Raw genomic sequence first — 20,673 nt, forward strand, 5'->3', positions numbered from 1 at the left:
CTTGTCACCTCCCTGATCTGTTTCCTCATTTCAAGGTCCCCATCCGATTTCTGGTCTGGAGGACGAAAACAGCTTGTTTTCTGGAGCAGAAAACAGCTTGTTTATTGCTGGTACCAAAGCAAGGTAGCAAGGAGGCCAGTTGCCTCAGATCATGTGTAAGTGTAGCTAGATGCAGCTAGCCTTTTATACTCAGTTCAACTCATAGGCGTGGCTAGCAAAACTAAGGGGACAAGGGTCCAGTAACGTTCCACTTTCACTGCCCAGTCCCCCACCCACTGGTCTACCCCTCCACCCTTTGCCATAGTAAACTGGACTATACTGAAGAGATACCACAGGCAGTTTGACATAGGTTGCCTTTGCTCTGGGCTATTGTTGTTGCAAACTGACTCTTGAGGCCCTGCTATCTCTAGGGCAAGACACTGGGTGAGGGGTGGCTTGCAGCTTCTTGCTAACAAGCATCTTTAAGGCCAAAAGGAGAGTCAGAGCTGATATTAAAATGACTTTCCTTTGGCTAGAGTTTAGAGAGATGGCTCACAGCATCAATAGTGGATGAAACATTAGGAGTAGCCAACCGCCAGCAGGCCATATGCCACTTTTTGCATACATAATCTTTTTACATACAAGGGGCGGGCTAGTAGGTTGGAGGCATGGGTGTGAATTTTGCATTGAGTGGAGAATGCCCATGGTGGCAGGTGTGGAAGGGATGGATGTTTACAGGAACAGTGGAAATCCTGCTTTCCATGCAGCACGGGCATGTGCAAAACAGAGGGCAGCAAAACAGACGACTGGGCACCTACAGCCATACTGCCCTGAACATTCCAGATTAAAGTGTGAAACGTTGATAGCATCTGCATGCCATGGGTTGGCCACACCTGCATTGGAATAAAATTAACTGTTATGTTGAAATTGCCACAACGGTACTCTTGAGAGAGTGTGAGTGTGTGTTTGAAATGCCCTTAGCTTGGGGTGTGATTTTTGCCTCTATATGTTGTTTCATACAAGTATATTAAGCTGTCTTTGCCATTTGGCAGAGTTCACAGTATTTGCCATTCACACAGTTTGAAGCCTAAATAGTTGGGCGTCATCAGAAAATGAGACCAGCTGTCTGCTTACTCCAGTTCATTTATGAACAAGTTAAAAAGCATTAGTTCCAAAACAGATCCTTGGGAACTTCACTTCTTACTTCCCTCCACAGTGAAAATTTCCTGTTTTATTCTTAGTTCTAATATGCTAGGTAGAAATTTATGTACAGATTGAGCCTACTTATCTGTGGATTTTGTATCTGTGGATCTGGCTCAACGTGGGTGCCTTGGACCCACATTGCGCCAGATTTGGCCTAACCTGAGGCTTCCAAAGGCAACCAGAGCACTCTGGGGGCTCTTCTGAGGCTTGTAGAGGCCACACGTGACCTCTACAGGCCTCAGAACAGCCCTGTCATGTTCGGGTTTTTAGAAAAGTGGTATAGAAATCTAATAAATTTAGTTATAGAGTAGCTTTTGGGGGGGGGGGGCTAGGAGGAAAATTGATTTCCTAGAACTAAAAACCTTTAAATGTTTTCATCACATAAGACTAGAAATGTTTTTATACTGAATTACAATCTGGAGGAAGGGACGCAATTCTTTACAGGAAATACTGAGGAAAATGTTTCCATTTCTTACTTGTTCTGATTAAGCAGCAATAGTATGTATGGAACATTTTTGAAAAGATTATGCAATTTACAGTGTGAATATACTATAGCCATAAGCCAATACCAGGCTATTACAGACACAATTGTAGTTCTGGAGTAATTTGTTATTGCTATCTTGCACCCATCAACTCTGCAACAGATACAGCCTTTTGAACAGTTATCAAAGCCAACCTCATGCAAAATGCATTGCAGTAGTCACATCTTATGTGACTGGGCCATTGTTGATCTTTATTATGAATGATAAATTGATTATGACACACACACACACACACACACACACACACACACACACTAAAACAAAGAAGCTAAGTGGAAGCAGTCAGTTTACCTGCAGCATAAATTGTAGTTGAATAAACACTATCCTACACAAGGAGAGAATGAGGGAGGTTCAAAACTAATCTCATCATAAAGACTTGTTACACAATCCTGTAATTTGATATTCTCCTTGATATAAAGGTCATTGAAAGTATATGCAAAAAAATGATGATTTGATTGATTTGATCTTGACAGTTGAAATTAGAAAGCATTAAGAGTGATTTCATTAGAAAATAGTATTTCTGTGCTGTCACTTGTGAGACGTTCTTGAGCAGGTACTCCAATTTGGTTGGTTAAATAATAAATATTGAGCTTTAAGTGTGTAAGAAACCGGTATCTTCATAGAATTTTCATGGAACACCCCTTTGCAAATATAACAACTGTAAGACTGGGAATTCCAGCACAGCCGCCAAGGGATAGTTGTATCTTATACCTTGACATTTTGTCTTCTACACTCACTGCAGGTTTCCCCCCATCCCTATAAAACACAAATCTTTAAAAGTAACTATCCTTTCCTGTGATTTCTGTTTTATCACCTGTTTGCGATTACTCTTAAATAGTTCTCAAAATGGCAGACCCACTGAGTATGCTTCAGTGAACTGACTTTAAGCTGTATCATATTATGTGAATTCAGTATGTATCTTTTTCTCCAGTTTGCTGGTTTATTTGCTTGCATGGCAGTAGTGGTCCAGGACACCATCATACTCTCCTTGTTTTTTCCAAGCAGCAGAGAAGAATAATAAGATGGGAATTAGGGTCTGATGGAGGTGGGATAAGTATAGCAATACCTTGCACTTCCATCTGGTTAGGGACCAGAGCATGGATGAAAGTAAAGATATGGATGAATGTCAAAGCAAATTTATTTTGGGTGATGAAAAATATAAACAGCTAACTATAGTAGATACTTGCCTACAGGGTGAGAAATTTTTGCCAATAAATCAAGCTTAGATAATAACCTTGCCTCATCTCCCAGTTAGCTCAGGGGCAGAGCTTTTCAAGCAACTCTGGAGAAGTTGCTTTTTAAGCAGCATTGCTTTTCAGGTGGCACTGACAATGCAAAGTTAATTAGAGGTCATTAATCTCCAAGGCAACCCCTGGAAAACTGCAGTCAAAGTTGACCTTTTGGCTGCTCCTGAGACTTCCATTGAATTCCATTAAATTGAAGCCAGCCTCCTTCTCTTAAGTTTACAGAGCCTGCTGCAGCCTCATTCGGTTTTGCAAATGCTTGCATTTGGCAGAGGTCTGTTTTTTAAGCACTAGGATGTAATCTTCATTACCATTTGAAACAAAGTCCCAGGCTGCAATTCAGTGCACCATTACTTAAGAATAACACCCATGGAAAGCAGTGGGTCTGCTTCTGAATAAATAAGGTTGCAACTATGTGCAGCTGCACTTGCTTGTCTCTCTGCTATGAATTGAATAGCACACTCCCAGTTATGTGTTATAAGTTGTATGTTATATGTTGAGCCTCTTGCTTAACACACCAGACACATTAAAGAAGAATTTGATTTATGTGTCTCCTGCAGTGGTTCTCAACCTATTTCACTTGCATATCCCTTAGCAACCCATTTCCATAAGTTGTAACCTTCATATTAGCTAAATGTTTGTAATTGAATGAATGAATGAATGAATGAATGAATGAATGAACCTTTATTAGGCATAGATGTTTGTAATTAATATTAGCCCTCATCTCCTCCATATGAAAACCTATACTTCATGTATTCACCACAGTATTTTTTCTTATCTGTTTGAAGAAGTGAAGACTATGCCTTTTCACTCTTTTGCACCAGAAGTGTCCTGAGAGATTCTTGGTGATTGATTACTTTTCACCTGCTTAGCTTCATCACTTTGTTCTTTCAGCCATTTTCAATTATAACCACATTTCAAATTGTGCGTGCTTTCTTCATTCAGTTTAATCCAGTCTTCCACAATGGTCATTGACGTTCTTATGTTTACTTTTATTTCTGTTCCTTTTAAGTTTCACTTGCACTCGCATGCATGATATACCATAGATAATCGCCTATAAGCTGATCTCACATATAAGTCAAGGGCAGGTTTTAGAGTCAAAATCATTGATATTTTTGAGCCAAAATATAGTAAAAGATAATAAGATACATTTTTATTTAACTTTCTGTTAACAATTTGATCAATAGTTGGAACTAAATGTTTTACAGCAATACTTTGATTTCCATATTATGTTTTAACTTTTTTACTGTACTCGTTTTCAGTTACTGATTCATACATGAATTGACCACCACAAACTAGCTATTGGTGGGGCTTTCACAGCCAACTAGCTACCTCCCTTCCGGCCTTGCTGTCCCTGCAAGGCATTCCGGAGCACTACTTGCCTTTTTGTGCCATTATTTAATTCTTTATCAAGCACTCTTAAAGGTCCTGTCAAGTGACCCTGGGGGTACATGTGCCCCAGGCTGGGAACCACTAGTATGTTCTACTGGTATGTTGTCTACAGTACACTTACTCTGATAGTGTTTACAGAAAGGTTGTGAAGACCAGAATTTAAAAAGTTAAAAAATAAAAATGTATCTTATGATCTTTTACTATGTTTTTTAATAAATTAGAGACTGTACAGTTCTTGGTTAACAATTACTGGCAGGTTATTTTTCAGGATCTGGCCACAGGTAAAATCAGACAAAACTATAGTTAGACACCTTCCTACGTTTAAGCCCCAACTTATCTGAGGGTTATAGAAAATTCCATTATTTTGGCTCAAAAACCTGCCCTTGGCTTATCTATGAGATCAACTTTTAGGTGATTATCTATGGTATATCATGCATGCGAGTTCATGTGAAACTTAAAAGGAACAGAAATAAAAGTAAACATAGGAACATCAATGAACATTGTGGAAGACTGGATTAAACTGAACGAGTGAAGAAAGCACGCACAATTTGAAATGTGGTTATAATTGAAAATGGCTGAAAGAACAAAGTGATGAAAGTTAAGCGGATGAAAATCAAAGTATTGTTATAAAACATTTAGTTCCAACTATTAACAAATTGTTAATAGAAAGCAAAATAATGTATTCAGCCTTAGTTTTTGTTTGTAGCTCCTGTTTAAGTAGATGCAAAACTGTAACTTTCAAATCTCTGTGATTAGAATAGCTACTTGCAGATTAAAACAGTTTCAGTGCAGATAATCATTTTTCCTACAATGGTCTGCTGTATTCGGTTTTAACAGTGTTTCCTGAAGCTCAGCTAAACATGGTTGAGCAAATGCTCTGAGGTGGTTGGTATTAGTGAAACCATGTAAGCCTATACAGTAGAAGGTACAAAATAGTAAACTGCTAACCTTTTCTGATACAGTTATAAAAATTAATATCATTTGGAATCATAGTTCCAACATGAATTATTTAGAAGTGAAAGGTTTTTATTTTATTATAATATGTTTCTACTTCTATTAGAAGAAACATTAAGCCTAGAATCTTACATGTCTGAAGAGTTGTGATTTGGATAGGGGAGGAGGGGTAATGATTAGTAGTCTACTAGAGATAAATGAGCTCCCTCACAAATGGAACAGGTTTTTGTATTGTGACTTGGATTTAGTATTGAGGCAGTTAGTTTCTTCTTAAGATCATACTAGAATGAAACTGAGGCATTTGAGGCTTCTTTCTGAAAGAAAATATTAAGTTTGAGCTTGTGGAGAATGGTGCTGGGAGTCCTAAACTGGGGACTTTTGACAGTGAGCATATGAAACTGACTTGGCTTATTGGCTTAGCTGTTTTAGGATAGTTTCTGTACACTCGCAAAAGCTCTCCAGGGTTTCAGGAAGATCTTATCCAGTCCTGCCAGGAATGGAACCTTCTACATGTGCTTGATCTCTGTCCTGTGACCCTTCCCCAGTGGGGGAATTCATAGGCAGAGGGAACTGGTGGCCTGATTTCTTCAGCATAATCTCTGCTGATAACCAGAAGATATTCTGTAGCTTTTGACTCCAACAGCTGCTCTGAGGAGTCAGTCGGCCCCTTCTGTCCTTGCATAACTTCAGTCTTTCTCCCTATTCCGGTCTCACTAATACAGTGTTGGTTGAGCTTCTGTAGATGATCTGAAAGCCTAGCCTGAGTCTGCTCAATTACCAGTCCATACAAAGTCTGTAGATGGTGGCAGTATAAACAAATAGTATTGCTGTTGTTCCCTGCTCATCAGTGAATTAAAGTGACTTTAAAAATTGTCATGTATATATTTACAGTGTAAGAGCATGCACTGCTGCAACAAAAACTAGTTTAATGTCTGGCAATAGAGGCGAGACCATTCAGCTAAACTCCGCTTGTCAAGAAAATACCTTGTAGCAAGTGAGATGTGGAAAGCAGAAATTGTGCAGGTACAGAAGCCACTCTGTTAGGATTTCGCAGAAAGTGTCAGCAATCCATCTGCTATCCGCCAGAGTTGTGTGTGTGTGTGTCTCTTTATTTCATACCTGTGTTGTGAATGGTGACTGGAAACAGCTTTTCAATTGTATGCTGCTAACATGGAGACTGATCCATTGATATCCAGGGGTGATATCCAGGCTCTTTGTGCTTCTCTCTAAAGTAGTGGTTTGGGCCACTATAAGTAGTTGCAGAGAGGGTGCAGTGCCGGCACTCCCACAACTGTGCTAGTGCAAGGGAGAAAAGTTATATTTTTAAACTTTAAACACTTATTTGGGGGAGGGGACGCTACTGCTTCCTGAAAGGTGTGCCAAGCCCTTGGATCCCTCTGCAAACCTCCCTGTGTCTCTAAAGTGCCCCAAATGCAATTGGGAGCTACTGCCAATTTTCATCTGAAGGAGGTGCATGCCTTTTCTTCCTTTATCCTTGGACCCACCACCTTTATGAATGAGGAAGGGACAGAAAGTTGCTGATGCAAGGCCTTTCTACCACAGGATCTTCTGGGGATTGTAACCGTGAAGTAGTGGAAACAATTGGGTCGTTATACCTTAGTCCAGGAATGTCAAACATAAGACCCGCGAAATGAGTGCAGCCCCTGGAAACAATTTATCAGCCCCCTGTTATAATTGAGATCTCCCAGCATGATAATTGGGCTCTTGCATATCATGAAAATGTGCACATCATTTTTCTGTTCTGTAATTTACCGCTAATGAGTTCCTACATGAGAACAAAGTGCTTATTTCTAGCAATTATCTGTTTAATGATGTCACTTCTGGCCCTCAGCAGGCACTGTGAATGCTAACTTTGGCCTTATGAAACTTGTTTCACATAGACAGCCCTGCTTTAGTTATTTCATCCCATAGTCTGGCTTTGGAGGGACCTATCAGAGAAGGGAAAAGGGAAGAAAGGAGAATATTCTTCATGTCTTTGTCCTGTCTCAACTGTGAATTAACAATGTGATGTTTTCCATTTGTTTCTTATTACTGTCCTGGATCTTGAACTGATATTCACCGTACCAAAAAAGTGATTTGTACTTATTTTTTGACTAGGTTCAAGCCGTTTTTTCCATTCCAAGTAGTGCCACATGATGAATATAAAGATCGGAATCTCAATATACAAAATTTCTCACTAACTGAAGGCCGGTTGAAAGTTTCCTTAATGGAATGTACAAGGTATGTTCCTGGTTCTGTCTGTTTCTGGTATTCAAATGCTTGGGTTTGGGTTTCAGCGCTTGGGCTGCAGCTCTTAAAAGTAAGATTTATTATTACTATTTTGCCAAATGACATACCATTTGTTGTTGTATTTTGCTATGTAAACTGCTTTGTGAACTACGTTTTGCTGAAAAGCAGTACAGGCTTGTCCCAGTATCCATTGGGGTTCTGTTCCAGAACCCCCTGTGGTTGACTAAAACAGTGGATACCTGTGAGTGCCCCCCCCCCACTCTCCAGAGGTGGGGGGAGCTCTGCTCCCCTCACCTCCAGAGGATTCTCTGTACTCATGTTTTTTTCATAAAACCAGATGTGACTTGTTTCATTCTAGGGCTCAGTCTGTAGATAAATGAATCTGCAGATACGGGATATGTGGATATGGGAGCCCCCTATACATAAATATTCATATGTTGAGAACACACACAATACTTTTGTATTTGTATATGTGCAAATACTTTAGTTTTAAAATTGTTACTAAAACATTGGTCTGCTTATCTTATGTACATTTAAACATTATGTAGAATGGTTGCAGATTATACCACTTGCATTACTTCAGTGTAGGTGAATATCACATAGCAACATTCTGATCAGCAACTGGTTGCATGTGCATTGGCCTTCGCTGGTCCCTGTTCCCCTCCCCTCAAGCCTCTGAAGCTGAGAAGAGCTATGCTTCCCTTGCCTCCGAGGGCTTTTCTGAGCCCCGCAGTGGCAGCACACATCCTGGCTGTTTCACTTGAAAAAACGCTGCTTCTGGTTTCCTTATAAGTTTCCAGGGGCTTCCCCAGGCCTCCAAATACCTTATAAGGCAAAAAAAAAAAAGTCACTTCAGGTTTCCATCGGGAAACTGGAAGTTGCATCTTTTGACCGAAATGGCCATTCTGAGCCTCACAGAGTCTCAGAACACCTGGAGGTGAGGGAAGCACAGCTCCCCTTGGCTGTGGAGGCTTTAACATCAAGCATTGCTTGACAACAAGAGTGTGGGAACATATCCCTGTTAATTGATGCACGACTGTATTTTGCCTCTCTATTTACTGTGTTTTTTCTCCTTCTCTATACCTGTGCATGTACAATAACACACACCCCTGTTAATCCTCCCCATGCATTCATCACATACATGCATCTGTTGAAATGAACTGCAGTCTATAAAAGCTTATACTTCAATAAATGTACTAGTCTTTAAGGTGTCACTAGACTGTCATGTAGATATAGTACAATTCAACTTCAAAATGTGTTTGATCCTTAAGAACATCATAATAGCAGTTGCAATGATTGATATGGTACAATCTTGTGGGAGAATCCTTAGAAGGATAAAAACTGAAACTTGCACAATTTTATTTGATGAATACTGAGAACAGGATGCAAATTACTTGTTTGCTGTGCTGCCTGCAAGCTTAAAGATACAAGTTTGTACATTCATTCAATTAGATCTAAGTAAATATGATATGATATGAAATAAGTGGCTATTTCCCTCTGATGTCAGAAGTTTAAATTTTGATAGACTTGAATATCTAAATGAAAAATAGTTTAAATTTTAAGATCAACTTGGAGCTAAACTAGGCAAGATGCTAAATGCATCATTAACCAACATGGGATTTGTAAAAATAGCAGCAATGCATTCTGTCTGAATCAGGATTAGGATGAAGAGGTAAGGGGTGTTTTAACCCTTTCCTCCTGTGGCATTTTCCATTTTCCACGAAAAGTTGTTCAAAGTTTTGAGCCCTGAAGGTAGTGTTGGCTATTTACTGATGTTGGCTATTTACTGGCATGCATGCATGCTGTTATGAATAGATGGCTAGTGGCTGTCTGCTGGTATTCCTTGGCATCTTTTTAGATTGTGAGCCCTTTTGGGACAGGGAGCCATTTAGTTATTTGATTTTTCTCTGTAAACCGCTTTGTGAACTTTTGTTGAAAAGCGGTATATAAATACTGTTAATAATAATAATAATAATAATAATAATGGCAAGAAACTCTCCATAGAGGTTCTGAATCTTATACTGAATGTAACATGTCCTAAGCTTTAATTGATATCTGATCTGACCACGGAAAGAGTGGTGCAGCAGTTGGTGCTTACCATCCAGGTAAACCAGCTTGCTATACTACTGTAGGTAAAGCTACACAGAGCCCATGAAGAAGGAAAGAAAGCTGTTTCCTGTAGTAGTTCTGTAGACTGGGCTACTGACAATCAGCCTAACCCATCTCACAGGGGGTTTGTGTTGAGGACCGAAAGGAGGGAAGGAAGCAAGTACACCACCCTGACAAAAAGGAGGGAAGAAAGCAAGTACACCACCCTGAGCCGCTTGGAGAAAGGACGGTATAAAAATGTGAAAAATATAAAATAGACCCTTGGGTAATTAAAAAGTGAAAGGAGTGTTAAAGGAGAATAGAGAGAAGCTGAACTAATTCTTTACATCAGTGGTTCCCAAACTTCTTAGAACTGGGACCCACTTTTTAAAATGACACTACTTTGGGACCCACCTAGCTTTATGAGACTAAAAAAAAGTGTTTCAGCTTTACCAGCTGCTCAAGCTTCAGTTTTTATCCTTTTCACTGTAGTGGGGGGGGGGGTGATTGCCTTCTGGAGTGTTTGTTAAGCTCCACATTAAGGCCTGATTTATAAATGCCAAGGGGTGTGGCTAGAGTGGTGATTGGGCAGCAGTATTCCCCCCCCCCCAGTTAGCAGCTTGTTTAACCCTTCATTCACATAACCTAATTGTCAGTTTCATAACCCATCCAAAATTGGATCATGACCCATTGGTGGGTCCCCAGCCATAATTTGGGAACCATTGCTTTACATCACTGTGGAAGATATAGAACAGCTAACTGTACTGGGTCAACTTTTTGGAGGGAATCCAAAGAAGTGAATCAAATAGAGGTATTGAAATAAAGTTCTAGGTCTTATTGACAAGTTTAAACAAACACATAAAAAAAAACTTGCTCATTTTCTACTTTGGTGGTCACTTTGCAAACAGTAGAGTTCTATGAATGTTCAGATCCATTCTCGAAACTTTCCAGACCTTCTGTGAGCATTCTGGTCCTGCATTTTGAATAGAGAAACCCAGGTGTCCCATGTGATTCAAAGGGTGGGAAGAATGCACAAACTCTTTTGATTTACTAAAGTACAGTCATGCCTTGCTGAAGGACAGACCGGCACCCCCATTGTCAAGTGAGGCTTGAGGGTAAACGAAGCCACTGAAACTGAGGGGAACTGTGCTCTGCTCATTTCCGGAGGCTTTTCTGAGCCCCACAGAGGCAACACGCATCTTTGCACTTCCTCTGCAAGACTCACGATGGCTGAAATGGCCAAGAAAATGTGACTTCTGGTCTCCATCAGAAAACAGGAAGTGACATTTTTTGCCTTTCAAGGCATTCAGAGGTCTGGTGAAGGCTTCCCTGGGCCTCCAAATGCTTTATAAGGTAAAAAAAGTCACTTCCAGTTTCCTGAGGAAACCAGAAGTCATGCCTTTTCAGGCTGTTTCAGCCAGTCTGAGCGCCATAGTATTATTATTATTATTATTAACAGTATTTATATACCACTCTTCAACTAAAAGTTCACAAAGCGGTTTACAGAGAAAATTCAAATAACTAAATGGCTACCTGTCCCAAAAGCACTCACAATCTAAAAAGACATGTGCTGCCTCTGTGGAGCTCAGAAAAGCCCCAGAGGTTAGAGGAACACAGCTGCCCTTGGCTTTGGAGGCTTCAGGTGGGAGGAGGGAGGGACCAGCAGCAGCTGTTGGATGTGTGAGCTGTCGCTGGTTGGAACATCGCTAAGTGACATTTACCTGTATTTTAAAATGTTGTAGTAAGTGGCGTTGTAAGCCCTGCCTTGTTGTATGATGAGCAGAGTCACTTCCGAAACATTTTGTTTCTATGGGTCAAAGCTCTCCTCTATTGATATGTACGACACTTGTCTCCTCTGTTTAGGACAGATCCTCATTGCAGACAACTGTGTCCAAAAATGCTCCAGGCAAACAAGAAAGAACAGAGAGCTTTGTCTCAAATTGATACTGTGAGTCAACCCTCACTCCAGTTGCAGCAGTGTTGGTGCCTCTTGCAAACTCTCTCTCTCTCCATCACCAGCAGCAGGTCCCTGGAAACAGGAAATCCAGATCATACACGGAAGGCTGTCTGGAATGAGGCATTGTCTTCAAGGAACAGGCAAATGCTGTAAGGCAGTCAGTATCAGGGAACCTCGTAAAAAAGAAAATTTTATGTGGAAGTCAGGTCTGTGGGAAGAGCCTTGTGGACCCCAGCATCAATGCCTCCCACCTCAGTGGCTCATGCTTCAACACTGCCCAAGGCTGCAGTCTCAGACATCATCTTTGTTGGACCATTCCTGGAATGATCATGTTCCCCTCAAGACTTCAAACTCCATTGCTGGATTAGACGTTGTTGTCTGCACTATTTCTGAACAGAAGGTTACGAGGTTTCAACAAAATTCATCTTCCTCTGGAGGCCACAAGCCGATGTTGCTGATGCTTAGGGTACACAGCCAGTAACTAGAAGCCTAGCTTACCACAGACCTTTAGGTCTTCAAGCCAAGGGTTGTACTGAAACCCAGGAGCCTCATATAATCGCCTTGCATCACTTACCTATATCACCAGTGTTTCTCAAAGTGTGTCCTTACTCACTCACCGCAGCCCCTACCTTAACACTAACTTAAGCTTTGACACTGAACACAGTTTTAGTTGCTGTTCTGTCACCTACAGGGTTGACAATGGTGGTAGCTTCACCAACCATCTGTTGTTTCTTGAGTACAGATGGTGTTATCTGCATTACATATTTTTTCAGCAGTGCCAGCACCTCCTCTCACCCTTCCTTCCTCTTGAGTCAACTACAGTGGCAGAATTAGTCAAGCATCTACATTCATTCAGTCAACGGGTGAAGAGTGGAAAGTCTGTTTTGTTAGTGAAAGACTTGAAATTATGTAATAAGATCGTAGTTACGTTGGCCTCCATGGGGGGCATGAAGTACCAGTGTCAGGTACAGCATATTGATGACTCAGTGTACAACTTTGTGTGAGTGAGTGCTTATATGCCAGCAGCCTTACTTATCCTTTCTGTCCTCAAGACACTAAAAGAAGCTTGGGAGAAGCCATCCATTTTGCAGAGATTTGAGCAGATGTACAGTTTATGAGAGGGGAGGAATTCCTTTCTGTTTAAAACGGAATTCCCTGATAATGGAGCATACTTTGACCAACAACATGAAGGTCCCTTGGGTTCCCTGAAGGTTGGATGCAATGACAAGAAAATTCTGTATTACTGCTGGCAATTATTAAAATTGCCAACTTACTTTTCATGGTGAGGTATTGGTACACTCTTTATTCCAAAATTGAGGTGCTCTTTTCCAAATGTCAGAGGATTACCATAAAATCTCTGTCTACATTCTGCCTCCTTTCTCCCAGGCACCAATTGAAGAATTGCCTTTTGATGGGGAAGGCCTGGTCAGTGCCCTGCTGATGATTTCCTGAAATGTCTTAAAAAGGTGACAGCAAAGGCATGCAGTCTCAGCTTTCTCCTCTCCTGAAAAGACAAAGTTGAAACAAGTGCAAAAGCTCCTGTTTTTGGCACCACAAGCTCGACTCTGACAGGCCATACTGCAGAAACTTTTCATCAACTTGGGAAAGGGAACCACAACCCTTTACTTCCAAAAACAACTTCTGAAGAATAGAACTGGCAAACTGAGTTCTTGACATGTTCCCCCACAGTCTATCTGTGATGCCTACCACACCGACATCAGTATTCTATGATCCACTTTCAATGTTCGTGACATTGATGTACCATAATTGTGTCCTTGCTGTGTGACATCTATAACATTTCTGAATGCTATGAACATCAACATGCTCTCTCCTCAATTTGAAGACTATCTAAAGACGTTTATAAACATTTGGGATTCTGTCACATCTGACCTGTGCATGATCATCTTTGAATTTACACAGCTTCCACCATTGGTTATGTTCTGGGTAACTCAGCAGTTTCAACCTACTAGATGAAATAGATGCTGCTCTCCAGAAAGGAGCCATTGAGCCAGTACATCTTATGTCTGCATATGAAACATCTACAAACATGTTGAGCCACTGCTGGTAGCGCAGCTGGCCTTGTCAGCTGTCAAAAAACTGATGGTGTGTTTTGACACTGTCAGCATCTTCTCAGTGCCATGAGATGAGAGGTTGAAAACTGCTGCACTACATAAATAAGATGGTACAGGATTGAAAACCCTTTGCATGTTTGATTTGGGATGAGTAGTTTTCAATATTGCATCATCCCAACGGTTGTTCAGCTGGCCAAGTTCAGCTACTTGTCAGATGCCCTCAGCAAGTGGGGAAACAAATGAAAGGAGCCTTGATATTGCAGTGCATTGTTCTACCATTTATCAATATCAGTGTATACAGAGACATCACTAGATCACTCCAATGTGGTTGGAGATCCACAGTGTGCTGTGGATCTGTTTCCCACCAAGTCCGAATACCAAGTGCCAGAGGTTTTGGAGATGAGCTGGACATGACCAGTGTTCAATAGGAAATAAGTTTTTAGATTCTTGGGAAGGATCAATGTGTTGTACATCTTCCCCTCCCCCCTTGCCTTGGTGATTATTGGAATCAACAGGCTAGGCAACTTCAACGCTGCATTCTGGTAACACTATGGTAACTGAGGCAGATCTGGTTTGATCATCTAAGGATTGTGAGGATCTTCACCTCCTCTCCCACTGAAATGTCCTGCCTCAGAAGTGAAGCCAAATACTGCACCATGACACACTGAAACTGATGGCAAGGAAGATCCAACTATAGTAAACATCAGAGGATATCTAAAGGACATCTCATTCCACTGGAGGAAATGCTAAATCTCCAAGGCCTATTCAGCAAAGTAGAAATGTTTTCTGTGCCTCTGTGGTTTGCAGTTACTTTCATCTAAGAGATGCCTCTCTTCTGGAAGTCCTACTACAGCATGGTATCCACCTCAAATCTAGGGGTTTGCCAAACTCTTCATTGAGAGTTCATTTTGCTGTTATCTCTACTTTCCATCTGGCAATAGATGGTATATCCATTTGCTCTCACCCACTGGTCAGAAGGTTCTTCAAGGGTCTGTCTAACCCAACCATTTTCAGCCACTGTGCCGTGGCACACTGGTGTGCTGTGAGTGGTCCACAGGTGTGCCACAGGAATTTTGAGGAAGTTCATTTATTAATAGGGCCAGTGGGAGATGTGAACCCACTGGCAGCATGGTGTACCTTGTCAGTTGTCAAAAGCCTGGTGGTGTGCCTTGACCATTTTAGTGCCTTGTCAGTGTGCCATGAAATGAAGAAGGTTGAAAATCACTGATCTAACCTGTACCCACCAATCAAACTCCACGGAACTTGTGACTTTGTTACAACTTACGGGTAAACCATTTGTATGTTTGGCAACAGTAGACCAATGCTTTTTTGCATTCAAGACAGAGTCTCTGATAATTTTCTATGCTGAAGTAGTAATGTACTGTGTGCACTACTCTGCATTCACTATATTCCATCCAAACAAAGTGGTGTTGTGATCAGACATTACGTTCTTACTAAAGTAGTCTCAGTGTTCCACATTAACCAAGGCTTAATGCTGCCTGTTTTCTTTCAGATATCTGCTTCAGAAGGAGAGAGAAGTCCTCGAGCTCTTTCTTTCTGCATTGTTCTAGGCAGACAATAGGGTATTTAGCTGCTGTCTGAGTTCCCCAAAGGCCAACTATATCACCACCCAGTGACTGGCTCACAGGGTGATCAAGGCTATCTCTGTGGCTTACCAGTTAACCAAGAAGGAGCTACCACCCTCCTTGAAGGGGCATTCCAACAGAGGAATTTCACCATCTGTCATGAGCCTGAGGTGCTCCATTCCTGGTGCTCTGCAGCATAGCAACATAGTCTGTCATCAGCTTTTTACCCAGCCCTGAATATCAAGAGGCAGTGTTTTGCTTAGACGTAATCTTTCTCTGGGAAAGGGGGAAGCTAGTAAATCTCTATGTGTGACGGCACATAGACTGTTAAGAAGGAGGATAGTGTTTTGAGCGGTCATCTGTGCAGGTTAACACATTTTTGCCCAGACCACAGATGTACACATTTGGTCTCTGTTGTGTATATGCAGTGTTGGGCAGAAATGGCTTAAAGAAATTGTAGTCAATCATATGAATCTTCATTGATTAAATTTGCATATTTTAGACCTTGCATATAAATAAAATAACTTTGAAGAAACAAGTGTGTGTGTGTGTGTATACACATATAAGTATGTATGTATGTTCTCATAGTGCAAAATCCTGCTTCTTTCCAAACTTGAGTGTGTATTTGCTTGAGAAATGAAAGAACTTTGAATCTGAACTGTTTTTCCTTGCTTTTCCACTAGAGGGAGCAAATGCAGCATTATTAAACTTCTGATAAGTTGGACCTGAATTGTGTAGCTATTCACACATACTTCTACATTTAGGTAAATTAATATAATGAAATTGCTTATGATTATTTTAAACCAATTGAGGTGCATCCAGCTTGAATTTCTCCGCTATAAAATATTATAATTGTGTCAAATATGTCAATGCTACTTATATTTTTGTATTTCAGATTACTTATTTTTGGATCCTATGAGAGGGAAATACCTATTCACTGCTTGTTTGAACTCAGTGAGAAAGTTTGGGAAGAAAAACCAAGAACTTCTGTCAAAACGGTAAATTACATATAGTTTTGTATCATATCTCCTAGGCCAGGGGTGTCAAACTCATTTCATACCAAGGACCGAACAGCATTCATGGTGCCTGCTGAGGGCCGGAAGTGATGTCATTAGGCAGGTCATAACCAAAAATAAGCACTTTTTTTGCTTAGGAACTCATTAGCTGCAAATGACAGAAGAGAAACTACACAAATCTTGATCATGTTTCAAGTTATGGGAGAGCCCCATTTTCATGTGGGCTGTCCTTATAGCAGTAACACCTCAGCACTGCTCAGCAGTTGAGAGCCTGAGGGCCAGATAAAAAGCTTCTGTAGGCCTCATTCGACCCCCGGGCCTTATGTTTGACACCCCTGTCCTAGGCAATGTCTCCTGCTTAATTAGAGTTCTTCTCTCCAAGGACCTCATCTAATATTTCCCTAAACAATCTTTTCATCTTTACGAGTTTCCATTTAAATGCAAATGCAAGTGAATGTCACTTAGCAACATTCTGACCAGCGATGGGCTGCATAAGCAATGGCTGCTGCCATTTCCCACTCAAGCCAAAGGGTGCTGTGCTCCCCTCGTTTTTAGGGGCTTTTCTGGGCCCCGCAGAGGCAGCACGCATCCATGCCTCTGTGAGGCTCAGAATGGCAGTTTTGACTGAAAAGACGCTGACATTTGGCTGACTCTTTTTGCCTTGTAAGGCATTTGGAGGCTTTATTTAATGTCGGCATCGCTTGGTGACTGGGTGTGGGAATGCATTCCTGTCGTTAAGTGACACACGACTTCAGTAAATGTCTGTTATAAAAATAGCATATTCAGACATTAAGGGCACATTGCATCATACATGCCCATGCACAGTGATACATTTTGGATTGGCATAAGGCTCAATGGAGAGCCTTCCATTGAGAGCAATGGAATTTGCTTCCCCTTTGAACTGCCTCTAGGTGTCCATGCTAACCATTACATGACAGGAGATCCCCTCATACAGCCACTTTTTTCCATATGACCCTGCCTGAGTATAGAGGATGCATGTGTGTCTTCCCATTCTGTGTAATGCTAGTGTATGTGCTGACAGGGGAAGAGGTCTGCATGGAACCTTATGCTGATCTCTCCTTGGCTGTATGGCTGTGCTGGCAGAGGATGGGGGTCCATTGTGGCCTAAGCTTTTTTAAAATGTTTATTTTTGTACTGCATCTACCTGAAAATAAGTAATCGCCACTTTGACTGATTGTCATAAATATTTCAGGTAACACCCATCAAATGCTTACTATAGAAGTCTTTTAATATGCGGATTGCGATTGATCTAGTAGTAGATTTTGTTATATACAGTACACACATGGAATAACTTTTAATTAGTTAAGTGAAAACTGAGTGAAAAAGCAGTTGAACAGTGAGATACAGGGTAGTAAAAGCACTGGCGCTCAAAGGGAAGAGGGTTTATCCTTAAACACTTACTTAATAAGAATGGAGAATATTTTCCTCTCCGAGTTGGTTACTTTTTAGGGCTATCGGCTGTTGAAAATTCTCAATTCAGTTGTCTCTCTACCAACCAATTTATAAAGTATACATAGTGACAACATAGGTGCATTTTAAAAGGATAGCTCAGGACTTAATAAACAAAAGCTACCATGTTTTATATTAGGTTATCTTTAATCGGTTCTTAAAATTTCTTAATATTTTAACACACCAGAACCAATTAGCATAAAAACTCTTAGTCCTGCTAAATCAACTAACATGTGTGTTAACTGATTAGCTGACTTCAAATTATACTTGTAGTCCTGTTCTTTCTTTCGTATTTTCTGTGCTTCAGATATTTCAAAATGAGTCATAGGTTTTTATTTTGTTGCTGATTCCAGTATACTTTCCACTGAGGTTCTACATGTAAATCAACTTATTGATATTTTTCTCTTTCATTTATGGAGCCAGTGTAGTAGCTACTATGAAGGACTAAGATTGAGGAGTTTGGATTCAAATTTCCTACTCATCCATCAAGTTTACTGGGTGACCTTGGGTCAGTTGCATTCTCTCAGTTTAATGTAGCATTATTGCAAGCATTTTCTCCATTTCAAGAATGGAGAAAAACAGATATACTGCCTCACACTGCCCTAAGAAAAACTGGGATGAAAATGTCAGGAAGTAATAGATACATTTAGTGATTATGTCTGACCTGCTGATAAATTCGCTTGAATATTGTGAAATTGAGCTGCTTCATATCAAATGCATTCTAAATATATAGGCAGATTGCATTTGAATACAGTCGTGCATCACTTAATGACAGGGATCAGGACTTCGATCTCTGTCATCAAGTGGTGCTTGACTCAATCCAGTCCCTCTGCATGGAAGGGGATGCTCTGCTCCCCTCCAGAGGGTTGTCTGAGCTTCTCAGAGGCAGCGCGCATCTGCGTGCTGCTTCTGCAGAGCTCAGACTGAGGGAAATCGGTCTCTTGTGCAACTTCCGGTTTCACAGAGGAAACCAGAGATCACGTGAGACTCGATTTCCCTGTCTGAGCCCTGCAGAGGCTGCACGCGGATGTACTCTGCCTCTGGGAGGCTCAGTCAACCCTCTGGAGGGAAGAGGAGCAGAGCTTCCCTCGCTTTTGGAGGGTTGGGTTGGGCACCCCTGTCAACCACATTACATACGTGGTCATCAGTTATGCGATCCCGGTGTACGCCAAAACATCGCAAAGTGGTGTACAACTTTATTTTGCTTTGGGTTTCTGCCAAACTAATATCACCATCTGTCTCCAGTCCAATTGCACTTGACATACTTCATACTTAATGAATATACAGGGTAATAAAATAAAATCCTGACAGTCGTGTGTTTACATATTTATTGTTGACATGTGAGTAACCAAAATTATTTTGTTTTAAAAGAAACTTGGCAGCTTGATCACTGACATGCAAAAATCAAAACTGTGTGGGACTGGTGTTCTAACTTTTTATGAATTGAACGTTGCCAAAATTAAAGTGAAACTAGCTGATATTTGCTTGAACAAGGCGTTCAGTGTAATTTGACCGCTTCAACATGATTTGCAAATGTTGATCCACTAATCTTTCCTAAGTGGATTCTTTTATCGATATGAAAGTTAACACATTTCAACACCAGGTGGCAGTATTGTCATTCATATGATAAAAATTAGGCACAAAAATGGGTTAGAATTTAGAGTTGGGCTGTGTTTTTAAGTGCTTCTCTTCTCCCCTTACAATAGTTTTCTCATTAAAATGCTTTGCTGATTCTTGCACTGTTTGCTTCAACAGAATATACATTGAAAGAATGCCTAGACAAGCTGTTAAGCTCAGATTCTCCTTCAGAGCAGGGTAGCATCCTGCTATGATACACAGAGAGTATCCCTCTCCTCATTTGAGATCAGTGTCCACGTTTCTCCGACCAACTGGTATCTACCAGGAGCAGGAGCTCTTTTGCTGTGTTTCCAATCCCGGTAATTTCTTCCTTAGGAAAGCTTGCCACCCTCTAACACTGAATGTATTTATGCTTCCCTCAAAAAATACCTATTCTTAAAGAGAGGCCTTTGAAAGTGACTGACTTTGGTTCTTGTCTGCTTCCTTTACTGACAGGCTGTATTACTTTTTATAAAATTCATTTGCTGCTTTTTGTTGCTTTGATGGAGCTAAGTCTCTTTTTAAGAGCCTGATAATGCCCTGATGCTTCATAATATCAGTTGGGTTTAGAAGTTCATGAATAAAAGAGCAAGATAGATGAGTGCTCTAAAAGCAGAGATGATTCTTCTAGAGATAGTTCAGCCTCTTCCACTTATTCTTTTCCTGGTAGGGGTGGTTTTGATGCTACCATCCTAAACACAGCTCTTCCATAAGAAGAAAATAGTTTTCTATTTACTGTGTTGGGTTTTACACCTACCTATCCTCCATGGCAGTGGTTCTCAAACTGTGAACCATAGCTCCCTGGCGGGCTGTGGAAATCAGTCAGGGGAGCCGTAGAGTCCATGTGAAAACCTCCACCTTATACAGTGTATAGAATTGTAACCCTAATGAAGAGCCATGGCAATGGCCTAGTAGGTCAAGGGCGCGATCAGTCTAAAAAGTTTGGGAACCACTGCTCTATGGGAACAAAAGCGGTTCTGAAATACAGAGCTGTCCAGTCCGTTTGCCCTTCCTTCAGCATCAGTAACTCCGATGAAGTTGGTAGACTCTTGGTATTCAGTCAATCCAAGAGTCCAGCATGGTTAATGTGCCCCTTGTTAACATGTCCTTATTCTTGCCACCCTCATGGAGGAGGCACAGATATGAGGCACAGATATGTCTTGAGGATAAATCCTTGGAAACCAGGAAAAAAATGGAGAAATCTGCCTTTGGAGGGAAAAGAATCAGTTGCAGAACAGGCTTTTTTTTCTCTTAACTTTTTCTTTAGAAGCAGTTTTGAAAACTCGGTAACTTAAGACTTGAA

The 20,673-nt window shown here is 40.9% G+C and overlaps 1 protein-coding gene across 1 annotated transcript in view; it reads left to right on the forward strand.

Annotated features, from left to right (window-relative positions):
• The window catches only part of PDZD8 (PDZ domain containing 8), a 53,238-nt gene that overhangs the window by 13,205 nt on the left and 19,360 nt on the right, over window positions 1-20,673 (forward strand). The window contains exons 2-3 of the mRNA XM_066622212.1: window positions 7,433-7,555; window positions 16,163-16,265. Of these exons, the coding sequence (XP_066478309.1) occupies window positions 7,433-7,555; window positions 16,163-16,265 (226 nt within the window). The remainder of the gene's footprint in view (window positions 1-7,432; window positions 7,556-16,162; window positions 16,266-20,673) is intronic.

Source organism: Tiliqua scincoides, chromosome 3 (assembly GCF_035046505.1).
Source record: "Tiliqua scincoides isolate rTilSci1 chromosome 3, rTilSci1.hap2, whole genome shotgun sequence".
NCBI classification, from domain to species: Eukaryota; Metazoa; Chordata; class Lepidosauria; order Squamata; family Scincidae; genus Tiliqua; species Tiliqua scincoides.